Raw genomic sequence first — 14,504 nt, 5'->3', positions numbered from 1 at the left:
ATATACATATTAGAGGAAAAAAAGGAGATACTTCAATTAGCATTTGCATGAGGTTACTTGCAAGTTTTGAGCTCAGTCATTCCAACCTTTGAGCTACAATTTCAGAGATTGAGAACTGTTTTTTCTCCCCATTGCATTCCTGCTAATAGTGACAAATTAGTAAAGAACCATCTCAAAACAAGATGGTGCTTATAAAATGCCCAGCCCTTGCTTATTTCTGCTATACTGTTCTGGAATGAGATAAAATCAGGGGAATAATGGATGAGCTAGATTTTCCCCTTTTCAGACTTCATAATGATATCAAAAAGCCAAGACTCAAAGCCTTAGGCTACCTGCTGACAGTCTACTCCCATCTCTTCTGAAACCCCACAAATCCATACGGAGCACTTAAAGAGCTTATTATTACATACAAATAAACTCCAAATGGTTGCATAAATGACTAGCTGCTCAGGTACAGATGGTTTTTAAAAGTTATTTTTGTGCTCTCTGTTATTGAGTTTTAAAAATGAATACTGAGTACCCAGTCAGATCATTGAATCAGTACATGGTACAGCAGATCCCACTGAGGCAGAAGAAAGAAGACACTTTTCTGCTTAACAGAAAAATGTGTAAAAAAAAGAACTAATTATGCTTGTAGAATAGATGAGAAATGCTAACACATTTATAGGTTAGACTAAACAACAGGCAAGGTCAATTATTTGGCAAGAAAATCTGAACTCCATAGCTAAAATTTTTTAAGCAAGTTTACTAACAGGGGACCAGAAATCTTTATTCCATGTCCTATTTAATGCCAGACAAATTCTTGGCAGATACTATTTTTTATTTTTTTATTTTTTGGCTTTTAAGTCAAAGTAAAATTTGGAAGGCTTCACTTTAACGAAGAGATTTTGAGTAATTTTTGGCACATTTCCTATTCAAGTATGTCTTGAACAGCTGATTAATTTTCTACAAAACAATACAACTTGTTATAAAAGGTAACTTTTAGAGAGAAAATGGATTTAATTCATCAAGACTGCAAAAGGTAGAATGGGATGAAAGTCTAGAAAATGCTAAAATGTCAGGAGTACACTGGGAAGGAAAGTATGCAATAGAATCTAATAATCACCATGACAATTTTTATGTAATCATTATATATTTTTGCATATAATGATCATCCATTCGTCATATATTTCATTAAAATATGAAATAATGAATTCTTACATAAATGTCCCTTCTCCCCACAGATCTTGTCTCTCTTCAATCATCACAGCTAAAATAAAATTTCTAGCTCTTTCTCTCAAAGCAGTTAAGAAAAATCAGTCCTATTTTTCCTGCTTTACAGCCAGGAAAACAAGACTTTCAAAAGTACAGTGATTCACCCAGGAATGGCCATCTCTCTTCTGACTTTCATTCCAAAAGCAAGGCATTTTAAATAAGAGTGCTCTCAGAGTATGGGAACATGATTTTTGTTGCAAAGACCGAATTCAACTAATTAGGTCAAACTATTATGCTTAAAGATTATGTCCTACCCATTTGCCTAATACTTTCATTAATCTCTGGAGTAAGAACAAGAAAGAACAGTTATTCTTTAAATACAATTCCAGAAAACACTGTGTGGGCTTGTGCAGTGTGATCATGAACAAGTCCTCCAGTGTTGAAAGAATTCAGGGCAAATACCAAGAAAAATACATGCACTCACTCAGCATCAGCCAACAAAACGCAGCTGTGTACTCCTAATGACAATCCGTGAAACAAAAGTGGCGTGCTCAGAACAGCAGTAACTGCGTGGGCTGCTCAAAGAGCCCACTCTTAGGCAGGAGCATTTCTTCTCAGGCTCTCATCTACACTTACACTCAAGGATCCCAAAGTACCTTCATCTGGTCTCTAAAACAGCGTTTTAAGGCCTTTACAGAAGACAGGTCTGCAAGTAACTTCAAATCAGTCTGGACAAGCTCAAGTATGGCAATAGCCCGAGTTTATGGAAACTGTATTCAAGCACAGATTTAAAGGGGGTTCATTCAAAGGTGAGTTCCTTGCCCATCACTGCACCTGTGTTTTGCACAGCCTTGGAAAACTCGCTGGCACATGAAGAATGGTAACATCTTCCCACCACTTTGAGACTATGTATTCTATGTATGATGCAAAATATTAGAAAATTAAGTGAAATGTTCTGCTAATTCGTGTAAGAGCATGAAACTCAAAATATGGAGTGAGAAAATAATAATTTAAGTAGTGTAAAAAACTTTCAGGAACCAACAATGAATAACAGCAGGCACCTAATGGTTACAAAGGCTATCAGAAGAAAAGGGAAAGATTGGTTGCTCATTGACTGATTACTTGCCACACATGACTCTCATTAGAGGGTAGTAACAATATGCAAGATAAAATATCTGGTTTGAGTGAAGGCAAGAGGATATGTGGAGAAGGATAAAAAGGCAGTCCTGGTATTTTAAAACTCCTATCTGGGCCCAGGTTCTGCTGCTTAAATCTCCTATGAGGTTCTGGCTACTTTCAACACTTCCATCTCCCTGTGTTTAAAAAAAAAAAAAGAGTTCTTCACTGCCATCACTCAGCCCATTACTGTAAGCTTAGGTACATCCATTGTTTCATATCTTTATTTGCATGAGAATTCAGGAAAGTTTAAAAAGAAGCCACATCAAAAGTATACAGCCTAAAAATACAGAAGGAATGTCCCTCCACACTTTGGTATGTGAAATTGTATTAATTCAATGACCACAATGAACACCACAGTTAGTAGAGGTGGATGCTGTACTCCCTAACCATGAACTTGGTATGGTTTTTGAAGTATGGCTGCTTCCCCAGTAGAGCATCTTTCTAAATACATGGCCAAACACATGACATGGCTGTACACTGATGAGTTACTGTGTAATGGCATAGGATGAGTTTCACATGTCTCTCTTCATTGAAATTTAACATTTGTTGTTTGGTTTTCCCAACCACCTTTTATTGGAATCTTAAAACACCAAAGCAAACCAAAGCAAACGAAGCCAAAAAAAACCAACCCCAAACCCCAGCACCCTGCTAGTGATGAACTAACTTGCACTTTTTCTATGTGGTCAAACTAAGTGCTGAAGCAGAATAACTCCTGTATTGAAAAATTAATTTATAAATTGCCCTCAACAATACAACAGTCACCTGAAAGCTGATGCCAAAATATCTCCAAAGGCCAGTTCTACTTCTTTCAAGCAGAAATTTTTGAATTATTTCAAAGTACTAAGCATACAAAAACCTAAAAACCACTCCAATTTTCAAGAGAAAAAAACCCCAAGCAGTGAGATAATTAGAAATCTGGTTCAGTGACGTATTTCAGGAGTATTTTCTGATGTATAACTTACTTCTTTGAATTTGTGAGCAAGTTTGCTGGTGTCCACATCACTGGGGGAGAACATGTCATCATTTTCAGGGAGATCGAACACTTCAATAGCCATGTCACCTCCTGGAAGGACAGGTCCCATGTCTTCATCTTCTTCATCTGTAGCATATTCCCCTGTCTTAATTTTATAGCATTTAAGAAATTCCAGTTATCCTCTTATTAAGCAGAGACTATTCAAAGTGTAATTAACATACTGTGCAATCACAGCATTCTGCATACAAAAAGGTTATCTTTGTCTTTAGCTATAACCCCAGTACTGATGAATTCTACCAGAAAAAATATAACTCCACAGTAGTATTTCAGTACATTAAGACTGAAGAGAAAACAGTGTCTTAAGCACTAATAACTCAGTTCTCAAGCATTACTGGCTCTGTATTTTCATGGTTTCATCCTTTTCCAAGTGAGACCTCTTTTCCATTGGAAGAACTCTCCAAATTTATTTCAGATTTAACAAAGAATCTTTTCCAAACAGGAAAAACACAGAATACAACCAACAGGATCTTGTTTATTTGTTAGTAAAGTCATCTGGATGAAGTAATTATCCAGTGATATTCCATGCTGAATTTGAAAAATCACTGGTTTGTTCTTTATAAACAAATTAACAATAGAAAAGTTACACCCACGCAGAAAGACAACCATAGGGAAAAGAAACCAAGTGTCAGAGTCAAACAAGTTCAGAGTCTGAAGCCAGAGTTTACTCAATTTTCACCCTGAATAAGGAGCTGCTTTGAACTAGTTTGGAACAATAAATGTGGGTGTTTCTTGTGTTGGTAAACCATGAGGTGCAAACAATTTGCTGACAAAACAGGATTTTGAAAAATTGTAAGCTGCAATCAGTATCTCAAGAACAAAAAAAAAAACAAAAAAAACAAAAAAACACCAAACCAAACCAAAAAAAACAACAACAACAACAAAAAAAAAAACCCCAAAAAACCCCACCAAACAAAAAAAAACCCAAACAAAACAAAACAAAACAAAAACAATATTGAAAAGAAAAAGCTTGAAGTATTGAACCCCAAGCTGCCTACTCAGTCTTTTGCACACATGTCTGTGCTCATCTCTCCCCATCCCTAAAGGGAATGGTACCACCTTGCTCCTGGCAGGGCTCCCTCTGGAAGCTGGAGTACAGCATGCACGGATCACGAACAGTGCTGGCTTGCAGATGACTATGCAAACACATTATAAAGCAAACACTTCCCTCAGGACCACATCTGGATTTGTAAGGCCTGGAACTAAATAAATACATGGAAAAGGAAGGGCGGGGGGACCGGTGCAGTCTTTTTCATGTTTATACAGTAACACCACCAAAATTTTGACAAAACTATTCAAAGTTTTTCTTCATGAGTTTTCAGTTTCTAAGATGAAGAAACATAATACTGTTATCAGAAGTATATTCCCAATAGTGCTAAAATTATCTAATTTTAGTGTAATTTTTTGACAAAAGGACTTTTCAAAACAAGTTCAAACCTCAGCTTCCTACTTTAATTCAGTTTCTCTGCTGTTGTTCAGGCTTATGTGAATCTCTCTAAAAAGTAGTGCATGAAAGATGTTGACTCTAGGTGCACAGGACACACAGACAGCACACAGAATCATAGAATGGTCTGGGTTAAAAGGAACCTTCAAAGATCATGAAAAACCTACATTCCTCTTTTTTTAAACCACTGAAGTTTTAAAAAACAAAGCCAAAACACATAGAAAGCATAAAATAGTTTAATAAAATTTTATGATGTTGAGAGAACTACTAAAAAGAAAGTAAGTCACAAACATGCACATCCAGACTTTAAAATAGTCACTGTAAAGCGAGGCACTTTTTTGGTGAGTTATTGCTGCCATTATAAATAGTAACATATTCTCCAATGAAATAAACAGGAACCATTTATTTTATATACTTCATGCCTACTAAGCATATATGCCTAAGAATCTCAATAGTCTTCTATAAAAAAAATGCTAACAGCTGGTTTTGCTTCTTCTTTCCTTATTTAAGAGAAGCAAAGAATACATAGTCCATCTCAATGGAGCTTTCAGGCATGTAAGCACTACAGCTAAACAAAATAACACCTGAAATTGTGCATGTCTAGATCTCATGCACACACACAAAAAAAATCTTGTGTTACACTACATCTGTAGTAACTTCTGTTTCTATTTTATTGTCCCTGACTATGTGCAGTAGCTGTCTAAACTGAAAATATGGCTGCTAACTCTCCTGGCTCTTTCCAGGAGCATGTAATGCCACCTTCACACACCATCAGGGCAACCAGAAGAACAAGAAGATTTTAACTGTTAAAGTCACACTGAGATTTCAGAGAAATTAATTTTTGTGGGGACAAAATACTAACAGTCCATGCACTTTCTATTTTGCAGTCATTATCCCTGAAACAAATAAGGTAATACACAACCGTAATTTCTGCATTAAAAAAAATCCTGGTGGGTCCATCATCAGTGGCAAGGAAATCTCTGTAGCATGCAAAGAAGAGGCAGAAACAGGATCATTAACCAGTAAACTCATGCCCTGCTTATGTAAAACAAAACAGACCTGGCACAGCTACATGTGCATTTTAAAGAGATACATTAATACAAAATCCCAATTGCATTCACCCATTTTGGCAAAGGAATAAAACAGATGAATTTAGTTAAAACTGATTTCTCCAAAGACTTAAGCTAAGAAGAAGTACTGAATAAAAATCTGAAAATGAACACACACGAAGGAGTAAATTGTTGGGGAAAATTCAAGAGCAGACAATATTCTACTGGCCTCAGGAGCCAGAGTGTTTGAAGAAGAACATCAGGCAGCTAAAAATGAACAAAAAGGAAAATCTTGCTTCAAATTGTACATAATGAGTGTCAATGAGCACAGTAATTTTTGCTTCAATTAATGAAGAAAGTAGCTATCAAAGCAAAGCATAGCTCAAGTAAACAAAACACCAGGAGGACAAGAACACATTACAGAAAGCAGAAATAAATGGGACTTTTGCTTTTGTCTTCAAAATAAACGGATTTCATCTTACATGAAAAACAAATTACAGGTTGAAAAGAACCAATGTATACATTGAGGAAATATACAGCATAAACTACGTGAAACGTACTTTCCCTGAAAAAATTTCCTCTGCTGACTTTTGCTGCACATGAAATTACCAGATGGTAGTTGTTCAGACACTGTGCCAGTTAGCTAGAATGTGAAATTCGCTATTTTACAAGGAGCAGCAAGGCACAGAAAAAAAGTTGTCTTACTTCAAATAACAAAGCCCTGTAAGTTAAGAGTTGTCATTGCAACTCCCTCAGGTTCCCTGCAATACATTTTGTTTCCTTAGCTGGCAACAGCAATAATATTTTTAACTCCATAGCCAATGAAAACTTACATGCTCTTGAAGGAAAATCTTAGACCCTTCAGTCTGTGTTGGCGAGCAGAATTCATCCATGTAAAAGTCCTCTTTCTCACTTCAGTAGCACCTAGGGCTTAAGCTTGTCCCATCCAAAGCAATAGCTTCTGATATTAGCCATTCCATTTTGCCATATGCAATCACAGCTAATAGCATGAAATTATCAACATGAGCTGCAATTTTCCACTTGTAAAGGGAAAATGTGTTACTTGCATTGTTTAACTGCCTTAACAGTAAATTTCTGAAATGTGCCTAACACTCCCAACCATAAAAGAAGGAGCTGCAGCACCAGCCAGGATAATGCAGACAGACCTTCCCCAAATCACCATAACAAAGGCTGCATCAAGCTACACCTTTTGTTCCCGCTGAAACTCTCCCACAATCAGGGAACACCATTTGAAGAACTATAAAAATAACTCAAGCCCATCTCTTCATCTGATTTTTTCTTTGATGGCTTATATTTAATTCTTTCAAAAGAGTGAAGAAAAACATAATGGCATAGTATTAATCATTGCTTTTACAGGAGTGCATCATATTAATGATGTTGGAAAAAATGTACTCTCTGACAGATTTGGTTAAGTAAATGTACTCTTTGGGTGTTAAGACATTCAAGTGCATTGCCACCTTTTTTTTTTTTTTTGCGTGTGTCAAGATTTTCTTCAATGGTTTTAAATGTCTCTTTGCTCTCAGCATGTCCTAATGAATGAGAATTTAAAATGAAAAAAATATTTGCTTGACTATTAGTGATATTATAAAACATCACTTGCATTAAACTACTTGTCTGTGGCCACAGAGTGAACAGAATCCTGCAATATATTATTCATTTCACATTTTCATCAACCCATGCAGCCTTCTGGGGAACAGGTCATCTGCTTTATGTGACTTGTCATTTGCTGAAGAACATGAAGAAGATAATACCAAGTCCAAATCAAAATTCCAAGAAATGTCAGAATTTGACTCATGTGCACAGAACACTATGTTAACATAGGGAATTCAAAAGGTTTCAGTCAAGGATACAGATTCAGGTCACACTTAGCACACTAAGTAGGAAATACAAAGACAGTGCCTACTTCAAAGCCTTTGAGTTTTACTTTCTGACAGGCTGCTACAAATTAAAAGGATGTGGGCTTTTAGGAAGCTAGACAAACTGGTGATGAGCAAACTCTGCATCAGGCTATCTAGAGGCAACATACTCTCCCAGCTTTACTGTGATTAGCACAGACTTGCTATGAAATGCCAGTGCTGCCCATTGTATGTAACACTTGAGAAATAGCTGATACTACTGGCTCAAGTGCTTGGCTTGTAGGAGCTCAACAACAAATTGTGAGCTGATGCACACTTATCCTGCTGGTCTTTGCATGGACTCCACTGTGAACATCCATCTTCTCTTCATGTTCATCAGTTCTGCACAAGGGCTTTATGTTTCCATGCAAAAATTTAAATGAAGGAGCATCTGAAAGCATCCTGCAACCCTGTGATGTCCTGCAGCCCATGCAGGACAGCAGATTCTGAAATGCAGGAATGCAGGGCATTTATATAGTAAATGATGAGTTTTCAGTATTACTTACATAGTAAATTATATGTATTTTAGAAACTCTATGTATTAGTGTAAATCTTCCCCAACAAATAGCTGTCAGGCAACATTCCTGCAAGGCAATGGAATGAGAATGTAGTAGGCAAACACTGCATCTCTAAATTTAGTATACAACTCAAGTCCACTGCCCACTAGCTGGCAGAAACCAAAACTGTCTCAGAAGACTGCTTTTTTAAATAACTTGGATCCTTCTAAAATACCTACAGACTCCTTGGGCTATGAAGACTTTCAGAAGCTCCAAAACAGAGGAAATCCAGCCAGCTAGTGACACAGCAAGATAAAACACCAGAACCTGCACATGCTTGGCACACATTCTCTTCCTGTGGTTTAACCACCTCTAACAAACACAAGTCATGTGTCATGACCACAGGACTCAAACAAGATCACTGACTTCCTGCTCTGGAAAACTTAAAATGTTATTGCTGTACTTGTGGTGAAGTCTCTGAGTCTCAGAATTTGGCAGTCTCAAGATCATTTTCTTGTTTATTTATGCAGCACTACCTGGAGATCTATGTTACTATATTTTAAATGGTGCAGGAAAATGAACAGGATGACTTGACAGCGCTGAGACTGAGCAACTCGTGTATAATTCTGTGCTGCCCCAATGCCAAACTCCTTACAATGGCAATCCAAATACTCCTGAACTCCAAGCAGTCAGAGTCACTATTTCTTTGATGAAATGGACTCAAAAGGGTAGTAGTGGTTTTTGTACATTTGTAGATATTCATTCAGCCAATGCAAACTGAGATTTTGTTGCCAAAAAGGTGCTCTGCTTACCAGAGCCAAAGAATGCAGGGCTGGTGGTGGTGTCTGAAAGCAACATAAACCCAGCCAGACTTGTCCACACAGAGCAAGGTAAGCTCAAAGAAGTAATGCTCATATTTGACAGTAAATGGAGCAGAAGTGCTTGTGGTGACCAAAAATGTCTTTGAACTGTGGCTAATGTGCATTAGATCACAGTTTACATTGTGTCAATTATCTGGGAATGGTGCAAGTTATGTGAGTAGACCTGGACAGCATAGTCAGGTGGCCAAAAAATAGTAATATTCAGATTACTGCAGATATTCAATAAAATCTATTTCTACTAAGTCTCGTAATTAAAAAAAGGAACCGGCTACCCTGCATATGTTAGTAACTAAACCCCAGCATTTATTCTGAAAATGTTTACCACCCATGTCCCAGATATATATATATATATATATATATATATATATATATATATATATGGCATCAAGTAGGAAATGGGTGACCTTCAGTGATCCCAATGTAGTTTTTAAGCACTGCATTTGTTCTCAGGCCTAATTCCTTCTCCTTCCAAAAGAGATAATTGATGAGATCATCTGGATCTCCCCTGGTAAATGTCTTCTCCTTTCTTCCTCCTTTCCTCATATGCAACACAAAACTCTCCTCTGCACTCCAAAGGCCATTGCCAAAAATCATGTCATAGTCACAGAGATGGTCACCATCCTCAGTGTAGTGCTAGAATAAGAAAAGATACCTTTAACTCTCTTAATTATGGAAAAATCTAGGAAAAACTTGACCAATTTTATTTTCTCTCTACGATCCAAAGCACTATCAACAGAAAACACTTTGTGAATTTAGTATCTTTTGTGAAAAATTTATGCAGTGAACAGGGCTTAAGAGTTTACAGCCACCAAATTGCAAGGCACATGACAAAAAGTACCTGATACCTACTCATCCCTGTCCTCTTTCAGTACTGTTCTGAGAAACACCTGCAAGGCCATCAGTGCGAGTGTCACCATCAGCACCTTCACAGCAACAATCCCTACTGAAGGCTGAAGTACTACCAGGATCAGTACTGATCAAAAGGGGTTTAACAACATTTTCTTTATTGCCAGATCTTGAGTAACACCACCTGTGTGGTGCGTGCAGGTAAGAAACACAAACATTTGAGATTTTTTGTAGGTGGATGTGTCCCACAGATAAAAGGTGTAATGCATCTATCACTTAACACAGGTCAGCACACACCCCTTTACATGCAAGTACACACTGAGAAAGACTTAAACATCAGGCATTTAGGACACCCCTCTCCTGCCTGTATGAAAGCAATCAGACTATGCTCACCATGAGATGGTACTGAAAGTCTTCAAACCCTGACATCTACAGCACGCTGTGATGAGTTATGAGAAGTCTCTTTTCCCAAAGCCTAGTTGTTCCATTTTGTTTTTGAAGAGATTGTAAGAGAGTTCCTTCAAGAAACTTCTCTTGAATTTAATTCTAGACTAAAGAGAAGTTAGGAGACTTGCACGGTTCTGTAGTTCGAGGAGGGAACATGATATGGATTTTTCTATCCTTCATGGTCTCCCACAGGCACACATACATATGCATGTATGTACAGCTCTTATTTACATGAGTTAAATACGTCCCAGTGACAGGATTAATTCTAAGATATATTGAAATATTTTTATTCTTAATATCAGTGGAAATTACAGTAAGTGAAAGCCTTACTGGGGCCAGACAGGATTTTTACTTAGTCTTTTGTTCTGACATATTGCTATTTTAACAGCATGTTTCAAAATCTGAGTACATTCTGATTTTATGTCAAGAGTATTTTTTTCCTAAAAACAAAAACTAACCTGAAATAAATGTGTATCACAAATTCTCTATCTCCCCTTATCTACTGTTCCCTTACACAAAAGAAAAAAAACCAAAAAAACAAAAAAACAAAACAAAACAAAACAAACAAAAAACAAAAACAAAAACAAAAACAAAAAAAAAACAACAACAACAAAAAACAACCAACCCCAAAAAAACCCCAAGAACTGGCCCAGGATGAAAACACACTAATACATGGAGTCTAGCATTTCAAATAATATTACTCAAGATGATGTGAAATGATGACAGTATGCTTGAGCTATATGGAAGCAGTTTGTTACAAAACCCAGCAGCTAATTTAGGGAGTAACACAGACAGCAGTAGTCTCTGAAAAAGCTCTCAAAGTAATATTTCCAAGTATCTTTATATTAAGGCATACTAGGAATTTTATGAGAATGGAAAGAAATTATGGAAATTTTACTGAACAGAGTTGTTACGTTCAAAACCTCTGTATTGGCACTAATTGTAAGCATGAATATACATTTCAGAAAAGGTAGGCTAATTCTCTATCCTGAGGAATATCTGTTCAAAAAGAAACAAAATCACAGTGTGTGGAAGGAGGGGTCTTACCTAGAATTTCAGAAAACATTCTGACTTAAGAAGAATATCAATTCCTCTAGAAAAGAAACCAACTTCCTCAAGCCCTCTGAAAGTCAGAAGGGAACTTTTACCAGCTTTCACAAAACTTTACTTGTTTCTGTGCACAACCAACCAAACTTTACTCCCTTATTTCAGAAAGGTATATGCTTTCAAGGAAGAGGAATGCTTACAAAAACATCAACCAACTTGATATTTGCTCTTCTAGAACAAAACAAACACTTTAAATCCATGATGAAATTTTTTTCTAAAAATTTGTTCTTCAATTAAGATTCATCATCAAAATCCACAAAAATCATCAGCAAAGGTAATGGAAAGATCCAAAAGTTGACCTCTGAGTGGTAAGTAAAAAGAAGGAATTAGGAATAGAAAACAGAACATTAAAAAACACCAAATAGTGAAACACTGGACAGTCTGTTACCTCATCATCATCTGCATCATACTGTGCATAATGCTGCTCCAGCAGCTCTCTCTGGCGGCGTTCTTGTTCTAGAGTTTGGCTAATCAGCTGCGCAACCTCACTCACTTGTCCCGGTTTTTCTCGTCCAATTACAAACCTATACAAAACATTAGTGAAAAAGCATTACTCCTACTGTTTACTGACGTTCCATGGTTTTAGCCATTTCTAGTATAGAGGGTAGCCTTTTTCTCCAAAGATGCATAGTTTTGATTGTTTCAAATGCGTTCTGTGGATGAGATTTGTAACAAGGGCACTGTGTGCAGGAGTAGGAGCGATCAGACCATGACAGGTCTGGTCACATGACGGGAGGGGCAAAATAGAAGGGACCATTACAAGCCACCACTCCAAGTTTCAGTAAAGTATAATCACTTCCATTCTCTTCAGAGCCATGTATTTTCCAGAAGGCTACAGAAGACCAGGCTGTTATGGATGCACAGTAAGCACAGGAGCACTTGTGGCAGCTTTCAGTGAAAGGAACATGCATCACAGTAACTCCGCCTCACTCTGACTTAAAACTTCTTCCATCTCTGAGCTTTTGTATCTGTCTTCCTCTGGTCTAGAAAACGGAATCTATTTCCACATTTTAAAATCTGACAGACGCTATTTCCTTAATTTTAAGCTGCATTTAAATCTGTCTTTTATTTCATAAGCTTCTGTTGCTAAGGAACGTTTTCTCCACTGTTAGCTACTGCTGAACACTGGGCACACACTTCCTTGGCTTAACAAAACACAAGGGAAGTGCCTCTTTCTTGGTTGAGACTTACAAGAATGCTTCTCAGTCTTGCTTTCAGCAACTAGAACTCAGAATTGGTTAGGATTGTAACCCCTTTTTTTTTTCTTTTAGCACAGTGGCATAACCACATTTAGATATGTTGCTATCTCCAAACTAATCATAAACACCCATTACACAGTACCAACACACTGTGAATTACTGAACAAAAGCACAATTTAAAGATGTCAAGCTGAAGAATTATTTTCTTAGAAGGCTAGAAAGATAATTAGGTAATTATAGATGAAAGACATATTATGTAGAGCTGAAAAGCACAATAAAGTGACACTGAGACACTAGATATAGTAAATTATTTGTTCCCACAACATTTGGCTCAAATGACAAATTTAATTTATTTTTTGAATGAGAGGGAGAAATGTGCATTATATCTCATGTATGAAAACTCTTTTCATTAGTACTGCCTATCACTGTTAAAATCCCTTGGCATTTGTCATCCATGTGTAAGCCAATTTCCCAACAGTGGATGACCCTGGGTCTATTTCCTATGACAAATAATTTTTCAGATTCTGAAAGTCAGGCATTACAGAAAGGACTGCAATTTGGAGATTATTTCAACATCATCAAAATATCCAAGCTACTAATTACTTCCAAAAGGATAAGAAAGGTGAGAATGAGTGACTCCATTTGAAATAATAGCACAAGGTGCTCTGAAAATAATTTGCAAGAAAGTGTCTTAGCTTAAAAACATTGATAGTAAATACAGTAGAAACTAGAAGAGAATCAAGGCAATAACATCAGCATTTTAATCCTGATCAAAACAGATCACAGTCTGGCACTCACATCCCACTGTTACAAAATATGACATTAGTTCTCAGTAATGACAAAGACCTTGGGCTGAAAGAAAGAGAATGTTTCTTCATGGCCCCTACACTTCATCTGTTCTGCATACTGACTCACAGACAGATCCTGCTTCCTCTAAATTTTGATTTTAGAGCCAAGTATTACAAAGACTAAACCAGTCATGTTTTCAGACTCAACTGGGAGGAACAATGAACTTTTGAAATTACTAAAGGAAGTAAAAAAAGGATTTAAGCTGTATCTGCTACTTGTTTGTCTCCTCTAATGTAAAAACAAATTAAAAGTAAATATGGAAAAAAGTTGTATTGAAAAAAAAACATTTTAAGCAAAATTATGCATGAGCATATTACTTACACATAGTAGAGAGTGCACTACATTTGTAAACACGTGAGGGAGATCCTCAATGTGGAAAGTTATGAAACCACACAAAGTGATGCAAATATCGGATTCCCTTTGGCCCTCTGCCTGGTAATTCACCTTCCTTGGAAAATACAAGACTCAAAATACTTCATACAATCACCTTTTACACTGAAAACTTAGAATAGACAAGATATAATGCATCCGAAGTCTGCTAATTCCTGATAATTCAGAAGTGGTTTTTGACACATTAGACTGTAATGCAGTAATATTTTCATATAGATAAACAAAATTAGGTAGGATGTAAAAATATTAAGCCTTATTAATTTAATTTTTTTTCTCATGCCAAAGACACTTACAATCCACAGTGATGTGATTTCCAAGGCTTGAATCACATATAAAAATGAAATTACTCTGTGATACCTGAAGCTGTCTGATGACATATGAATAAAAGCCTCCAAGCAATGACAAAGTTTCAAGCAAATGTTTTCCAAAATAGAAATATACTAGCAATGTTCTATCTTACTAAAATTTATTGCTTT

At 36.6% G+C, this 14,504-nt stretch overlaps 1 protein-coding gene across 3 annotated transcripts in view; it reads right to left on the bottom strand.

The window, feature by feature from the left end:
* The window catches only part of PPP1R9A (protein phosphatase 1 regulatory subunit 9A), a 129,309-nt gene that overhangs the window by 31,205 nt on the left and 83,600 nt on the right, over window positions 1–14,504 (bottom strand). For all 3 annotated transcript variants that reach the window (XM_053977638.1, XM_053977648.1, XM_053977655.1), the window contains exons 6-7: window positions 11,979–12,114; window positions 3,336–3,491 (exon numbers count right to left, since the gene is read on the bottom strand). In XM_053977638.1, coding sequence (XP_053833613.1) covers window positions 3,336–3,491; window positions 11,979–12,114 — 292 coding nt within the window. The remainder of the gene's footprint in view (window positions 1–3,335; window positions 3,492–11,978; window positions 12,115–14,504) is intronic.

This window comes from Vidua macroura, chromosome 1 (genome assembly GCF_024509145.1).
Source record: "Vidua macroura isolate BioBank_ID:100142 chromosome 1, ASM2450914v1, whole genome shotgun sequence".
NCBI lineage: Eukaryota > Metazoa > Chordata > Aves > Passeriformes > Viduidae > Vidua > Vidua macroura.
The sequence above is the reverse complement of the archived record's forward strand: the minus strand, read 5'-3'. Positions and strand labels throughout refer to the sequence as shown.